The 7,994-nt window shown below is 41.6% G+C and overlaps 1 protein-coding gene across 1 annotated transcript; it reads right to left on the reverse strand.

Annotated features, from left to right (window-relative positions):
* Positions 1-1,102: 1,102 nt before the first annotated feature.
* Positions 1,103-7,099, reverse strand: LOC131228681 (probable xyloglucan glycosyltransferase 9). The gene is made up of 5 exons (XM_058224523.1): positions 5,840-7,099; positions 5,434-5,742; positions 5,059-5,349; positions 2,596-2,709; positions 1,103-2,028 (listed from the first exon to the last, which is right to left on the reverse strand). The coding sequence occupies exons 1-5, from the start codon at positions 6,587-6,589 to the stop codon at positions 1,405-1,407; spliced, it is 2,088 nt and encodes a 695-aa protein (XP_058080506.1). The 5' UTR covers positions 6,590-7,099; the 3' UTR covers positions 1,103-1,404.
* Positions 7,100-7,994: the final 895 nt, after the last annotated feature.

The raw sequence follows: 7,994 nt of genomic DNA on the forward strand, positions 1-7,994 counted from the left end.
GAAGCAGCTATGATAATGATGCCAACCGTTGAAACTTCCTAGGGCACACAGTGATGTGTATTTTCCATCTAACCCGTTCATAAGGTCACAAAGACCTAGATGAAGGGAAAGCACAAATATCAGTTTGATCCAAAACTTGTGGCTCCTATGAAGTTTTTAATGGTGGGCGTTCAATCCCCACCACTCGAGCCTTGGATCAGCCTCATTTTGGGCTCATGCTATAAAATGATCTGCCAAAATCGATAGACGGCATGGATAAAACCCATAAATCATGGTGGGCCCCAATGCAGATTGCTTCGGGAGGGGGATTGCCTACTGAGTAAATTGGTAGGCTTTATCGTACTGAGTAAACTGTTGGGCCCACCGTGAATGTATGTGCTTTATCCATGCCGTTCATCTAGGTTTTTTTTTCAGCTCATTTTAGGGGTTGAGCCCAAAATTGATGCATATCTATATCTCAGCTGGACCCCGCCACAGAAAACAGTGGGGATGACTATGTCCACAGTAATGTTTATTTGTCATCCAACCTGTTTATAAGGTCACACAGACATGGATGAAGGATCCTTGTAGGAAATGCATTAGATTCCCTTTCTCCACAAATCCAGCTGCATCATTGCTTACAACCAAAACAGAGGAGATTGTAATCAGATCACTAGTGATTGATTTACCACAAATCTCTTTATCCAAACTGGTTACTCATTTGGATAAGAGAGTTCTATGGCAAAAGAAGAAATCAATTCTGCAATTATTACAAATTCCTTTTTTCCATTGTAATACCTTTTTTCCACCATGTAGGAAATGTCTTGAATTCCCTTTTCTTGGAATCTAATATATTTATATTGCAATCCAAAAACAGTAGAATTGTAATGATACTTATTGCAATCGAAACAGAGGAGAATTGTGTTCATTTCAATGGGATGCATAAGACACTAGTTCAATCAAAAGGTAAAATGACAATTTATGATGTTCCCTTAGTCGGGTTTCTTTCCAGTCCCACTGGTAAGTAAGATAATTGCAATTTCAAGCCAGTTGAGGAAATAACAATCTGGTTATTTATACTTAAGCTAATAACTGCAATTCAATTCCATAGTGCATCCAAACATGGCCGGAAGAAATGCAGCTTAGGCCTTTGAGCTGTAAGTAAGACTAAAATCCATTTTGAACAACAAAATTTTCTTACAAAAGAATAAGATCCAAAAGAATAAAACAGCTAACAGAACGGAGCCTTATCTACACCTCTACAGAGAGGAGATTCTTCTTTTCTTTTTCTTTTTCTTTTTTCATTTTTCTTTTTTAATCCTTGGGGAGGGAGCTCGCCCTCCATGCATTCTATCTATTCTTCAATGGCACGCGCATGTGCCCATTTCTGTATATATCCCCTTCTGATTCATCCAAACCGTTCTTTCACTCAACTTGTTCCCCAATCAGATCAAGGCCCACTAGTAAGAACGATATCCCCTGAAAGAGCAAGAAGTAGAAATGTATACCCTGTGCTGAGAGTAAGCTCCTGGCTGAAGCTGTCAGGAGAAGGAAAGCAAGCGCCAGCTCCTTCCTATATATCCTGTTATGCTTCTTCTTTGATTCCCGCTGCTGCTGTTGGGTTTCCTCTCTTTCGATTGTATTGAGATTGGGCACGGAGCCACTGCGTTGGTGCTTGGGCTCCTTCTCGACAAGGGAGAGGAGATCTCCCTCAGATGAACGGCCTGACTTCTTGGTAACCACCCATTCATAGGCACTCCCGAGCTGGAAGAGACCCGAGATCATGGCATTGAACTTGGTGACGGACATGGTGTTCTCGAAGAGGAGGTAGGGGACGATGAAGGGGAAGGATTTTGGGGTAGGGAGGATGTTGAGGAAGGACATAGTGGCAGGAATGTAGCAGACGACCCATGCAGGGAGCTCAGCCTCGGGAACGAACATGGTCATGGGGAGGATGATGCAGAAGAGGGTAAAGGAGTAGAAGGGTAGTATCAGTTTTCGTAGGAGGAAAAAGAGGAATATGAGGTTGGTCTTCTTCCAAAAGCTGATCTGCACTCATCACAAGTGTAGATAAGATGCATTGTTAGAGAGAGGCTACAATAGTTGCAAGTTGCATTACCATAGAAATAACTGTATTTGTTAATCTACATGTCCACATTCATGCAGCCAGCCACCATGTATGCATCCTGGCCCCAAAATCAGGCCCACCCGAACATCTGGCAGGCTGCATGTATGTTGAATATGGATTGTTCTTTTAGTACACTGCAGCCGACCTGATGATTGCACCAGCCTGATTTTTTGGCCATGGCATCTACACGGAGTCACAACATAGCTGTGAGGTAGCTGAGCATAAATAGGTGGCGAAGACTCGGTTCTTGATACACATGGCGAAAGTTAGCTCCTGGTAAAACCCATCGCAGACTGATCCATGATCAAATGGTGATAAGAAAAAGGCCCACCTGCTGACCTTTTAGAAATGGTGGAATCAAGTGGGGCTGCTTCTCATCATTGTCCAAACTTTGATCAGGTAGCTCCAAGGTCGACCAGCAGTTAAATTTCACAGCATCCAACACCATGATTGTCTTCAAAGCTAATGAGTTACAGTTGTATACATACCTTAGACCGGATGATGTCGGGCAAACATAGGCGAAACAACTGCATGGGGCCAGAATGCCACCGGTGTTGCTGCTTCCTGTAAGCTTCATATGATTCTGGTAGTTCGCATTGGCACTGTAACAGAAAAGAAACAACTGATGAGAAGGGATTGATGGGAATTCAAGATGGTAACCTCAAAAGACATTCCCCACCAAAAAAAAAAAAGTACAGCTCAGCAGACTCTTCAACCACCCCAAGTTGTCTCAGCCATTCAGTAGTCAGAGGTTAAAGAATTCCATTCAGTGGGTGAAAGTCTATTGGGAGATGGGTGTGATTGGTCCTATAGGTAATCTGCGAAGGTAGAAAAGGGTGTCGGTGGTGTTGGCTCAAACTCAAGGTGGACCCATCACTGCAAGCTGGGCTACTTTTTTCTATTTGGAGAGCACTCATTGCATCTCTTAAAAAACACAAAAGGCTAAAAGCATTTTCCATTAGATGAATTATATGATCCTTGGCCTAAGGATATGCACAGTACTCTCCGGCACTTAGTTCTTGCAAGTGAGTGCTGTTCATTGATCCAGACCTTCAATCTGATGGACCCCTAGCGGACGGACCAACCATTAAAACTATCCACATTGGAAGATCGTAGCAACCGATCTTTTGCCTTTGCTATTGATTTTTTTTTTTTTTGGTCTTAATCATCTATTTGTTGGACAGAGATCAACCAGTAGGATCTTCCAATCTATGGATGGATTTAGGGGGCACAGTCCATCCACTGCATGGCTATCGGACAACGATGTGGATCATAGAACCAAGACCCTCAATTAACAGGAACACATGGCCAAGGATGCTAGGCATATATGCTGACTTCAAAAGTCCATATAATGCCTCTTTTGATCAAGTAAGAAACTGATAGGGTCATGTTTGCCAGCTTTACTTATTCCATGCGTCTTGTGCTTATTCCACCGCGCACCCACATGACAACTTAGAACATTCCACAGAAGCAACAGGCACAATTTTCTTTAAGTGGGTCCCACTAATCCTAATCCCAACAAAAAGTCTTTATTTCAATTCAAACACTGATTTGCTCTCAATTATGCATATTCAATGCTGTTCGTAGGTCTGGCCTAAGTCATACGTCATGCATAATATGCGATTGTTTTTTGTAGAGAAATAGTCATATACAGGCACTATATGTAAACTTCTGCATACACCCAAGACGTGCAAAAGACGTAATTTGAGTGAAATGGCCGGCATTGTCTGACTGGTATACAGGTATATAAATCATTTCTAATTTCTTATTATAATTAGAGATTTGTCTCATAAACACCTAACTGGATTCCATTCGGTTTATTCCAAAAGACGAGATTACCCCACACCTCTAATCAGTACTAGCGCATGAATATTCTCTCATTATACCACATCTAATTCTTCAAGAAATGGGCCGTCCCTAGTCATTTCTCGCTTACAGAAGTAACACCGTTTCAAACCGTAAAAAATCTTCACCATCTATCAAGGGTATAAACTGGTTTCACAGTTGCATCTACACCAATCAGCGCAGATACATTGACAATCCCAAATTGCCCCCACCCAAATCTAGCCCTATTTATGCCACATACATTGACAATCCCAAATTGCCCCCACCCAAATGCAATCTTCTTAATCTCATCTACCTAATTCACATTCAAAATGACCCCACCCAAGTGGATTCTATGGCAATCTGCAAATCTATTATAACAATTATTCCTAAAATGCCCCCACCCTAATCGACTGTCCGGCAATCTGCAACTCTGCTTATGACAATTATTCCTAAAATGCCCCAACCAATTACAACCTCAACCTTGTCTACCAAATTCACATTTAAAAATGACCCCACGAATTGTATGGCAATCTGCGACTCTATTTATAACAACTATTCCTAAAATGCCCCCCACCCATTAGATTGCAAATTTCACCCCACCTATTTTTACATCTTCCACATTTAAAATTTTAAACTGCTCCAATATATCAAATAGAAAATCTGCAGTCCTATCTAAGGTTCATCTTCCCAAAACTCAGCCACACCTGCACACCATATTGTGAATTAGCAACGCTATTCATACCATTTATTCCTAAAATAGCCCCATTTACTAGATTGGTACCTCTTATACCATCCATCTTCTTTTTGTCATTTTTTTTTTTTTAATACCATCTACCATTAAACAGCGACGCCACCTAAAATCGCACTAACCCAAGAACCAAAATTTACATACATTACCTATCTTGAAATTGCCCCTCCCATTTCAACATCATTCATACCATCAATTCCCAAAATACCCTCCACCCACCCCATCACATACCACCTATCTTTATCATCCTTTCCAGACACCATTTTTTCTACAATTCATTACTCATTATCACCCTAACAGACCCATTTTTTATAATGATAATTGAAGGACGTAAAATAAAAAATAAAGAGGTTTAATACTAGCGACGGCATCTTACCTCGACATCATTAAGGAAGATGAATTTCCAACCATGCAAATGCGCCCGGACTGCAATGTCCATGTCCTCGACAGTCGTCCTCTCCATCCACCCTCCAGACTCTTCCAATGTCTTTATCCTCCACACCCCGGCAGTCCCATTAAACCCGAAGAAATTGATGAAAATCCCATTCACCTGTTGCTCCACTTCGAAATGAAACGATAGATTTACATTCTGCAATCTTGTTAGCAAATTCTCATCTTTGTTCACGAACGACCACCTTGCTTGAACCAGCCCAACTTCCTCATTATCCTGCTCGCATCCGAATAATAGTTTATTATATTTCAGTTTCAGTCTGCCAGAGAGCATAATTCAAAGGATTTGCATTTTCCAAACCTTAAAATGGGGGACAGTCTTCTTCAAGAAATCCGAAGACGGCTGGAAATCGGCATCGAAAATGGCAACGAATTCATAGTCCTTGACATAGCTGCAGCCCATCGCCGACTTGAGATTCCCAGCCTTGTAACCGTCTCGGATAACTCGGTGCCGGTAGATGATATGAGCCCCTTCCTGCTGCCATTTCTGCACCTCTTCCTTAATCAGCATTTGTGTAGTCAGGTCATCTGAATCGTCGAGGACTTGGATGAGTAAGTTCGACCTCGGCCAGTCTAAATTACAGACCGCAGCGATCGATTGCTGATAAACCTGAAAAACCCCAAAATTTGCAAAAACTCAGATGAGCACAAAATAGGGAAAAAAGAAAAGTAAGAACAGAGAATCAAAATCTAGCAAAATCACATACCTCTTTCTCATTGCACATAGGGATCTGAACTAGAACCATGGGGAAGAAGCTTGCATTACCATCTCCACCTTCGAGATCTTCGACAGGCTGCTTCGGAACAGGCCTTATCTTCTTGAATTTGATCCAGAAGCACCCCAAGCACAAAACTAGCCGATCGGCGCTCTGTATCAAGAACAGCACAACGCATGCATTGGTGAGGAATTGCAGAGGGGGAGCGAGATACTCCACGCGGACTGAAACCCATCTAGAATACAACGAATCAAAGAGCCCCCAAACTCCCAATGGAGACGAGATCAGCTGCTGTAGCTGCAGGCGGGGAGCGCCGAGATGCCACCCTTGGAAATAAGCGAAAATCTCAAAACCCAACAACACTACGGACAGTAGCAAGAAGGCCTTGATGAAGGAGTAGAACCTCCTCCTAACGGTAGGATTCTCAGACTCGGCGGCCATCTCCGAGTCTGTCCGACCAGAGGCAAGCCGCCGCCTAACGACGGCGGCTAGCCCAAAGGCTGCCGAAGCTATTGAAGATAGACACCCGGCAGCCTTATGGGCTTTGAGGAGAAGAACCCAAGTCAATTGCTTGGCGTTCTTCCCTCTTCTTCCGCTCTTCGCAGAACTTGCAATTCCATGGAATTCATCTTCATCTGGGCTTTCCAATTCCACAAGGGAATAATTAGGATTCTCCATCTTGATCACCACCGGCGTCCCACGGTGGTTCTCCTTTCCCCACCAGTCGAATGATGGGGCCATTTTGCTCCCTATGATACCTTTCTTCTCTCTAGTCTCTCAAATGAGAAGAGAGGTTTGAGAATGGATTCCTTTCTTTCTCCTTTAATCTCTTAAATGCTGAGAGTGAAGGAGAAAGTATGTATATAGAACAGTTTGCTCCCTCACTATGCACTTTTCTAATATTAGAGATGACAGTTGGATATGAGAAAATTTTATCATAACAAAATAGATATGAGTTGGGAAGTGTCCAAAAATCTCCGTTACTGATTACAGCTAGCAAAGAAATTACTTCTAAGAAGAAAAGTGAGAGATTGAAATAGATAACAGCTCAACACGTTTTTGATGAAGAAAAAGACACGGTCTGAGTCAAAAACATTGAGAAATTTGTTTAAACCTTCAAATAAGGTGGTGGGAAAAATAGAAAAGAAAAGTGGGATTTGAAAATTTTCAATTGGAGAAAGAAATCATTATAATAATGATCTTTCGCATCTCCTTCCTTTGAAAAGTGGAAACGCATTCGTCTCGTTTGAAAACGAGATAGCTAAAAGCGAACGCGTTTGGAAGGGTTAAAGAAGGAAAGCCGTCTTATATGCTGCTCTAGTAGTCTGTGATACTTGATACGCATGCACTCTGAAATTGCACTCGTGGCATAAAGTGCTCTAATAAACCAGCCTAAATCAGAATCCTCCACGGTTGAGCCATGCTAACCTTTAATTTTTAGATCTTTGTTTTTTAGGAAATAGGAATATGGGATACTTTTTCATTTTGACCGTCTAACAAATGTCCAGCAATCTGATAGATATGTAATCAAATAAGTGTAATTTTTGGTACATGATACAACTAAACTTAGATTTATAATTTTGACGGTTATAATTTGAATTACTTATGTGCTTAGTGTCTAGTTTTCAGTGCCTGAGTATCATCTACTATTGCCAGAGTACCAAAGGTTTTACCAAGAAAGAAATGCTGCCTGGGATAGATGGCTGTAGTTTTTGTCCTCATCCATTCCAGAACAGACCAAGTGAAAGCATTAGCGGTAGGGCCTCAGGTAATTGACATCCTACACCATATTAAACTACACATTATTTAGGTGTATAAAATGACAAATACCGAAAATGGCATTAGCTGTTTGAATAATTACGGAACGCCCGCGGACATGGTCTGAAGGAGGAGAGGGTGTTAGTGGGTAGAAAGGTAATACTAAAATATGCAAGGACATTTCTCCTCCTGTTTGAATTTCATGCAACGCCTGATACCGAAGAGGAACTCGTTGATATATTCGTTGTCCATCTGTTTTGCTAGCTCATTTTAGAATATGGTCAATATGATCTAAAAATAAAGCCAATATATATTGAAGTGGATCTCACCAAAGAAATAATGTTATTGAACACCCACCATTAAAAATGTCTTAGGCGCCCCTGACTTC

The sequence above is a fragment of the Magnolia sinica genome, chromosome 16 (assembly GCF_029962835.1).
Source record: "Magnolia sinica isolate HGM2019 chromosome 16, MsV1, whole genome shotgun sequence".
Classification (NCBI taxonomy): domain Eukaryota; kingdom Viridiplantae; phylum Streptophyta; class Magnoliopsida; order Magnoliales; family Magnoliaceae; genus Magnolia; species Magnolia sinica.

What these genes read in the sequence shown, in the direction of transcription:
- LOC131228681 (XM_058224523.1), bottom strand. Translation starts at nt 6,589, where the DNA reads ATGGCCCCATCATTCGACTGGTGGGGAAAGGAGAACCACCGTGGGACG. An exon ending in CTATGTGCAATGAGAAAGAG is followed by an intron (nt 5,743 to 5,839) that starts GTATGTGATTTT and finishes GGGGTTTTTCAG; the next exon opens with GTTTATCAGCAATCGATCGC. An exon ending in CCGACATCATCCGGTCTAAG is followed by an intron (nt 2,029 to 2,595) that starts GTATGTATACAA and finishes TGATGAGTGCAG; the next exon opens with ATCAGCTTTTGGAAGAAGAC.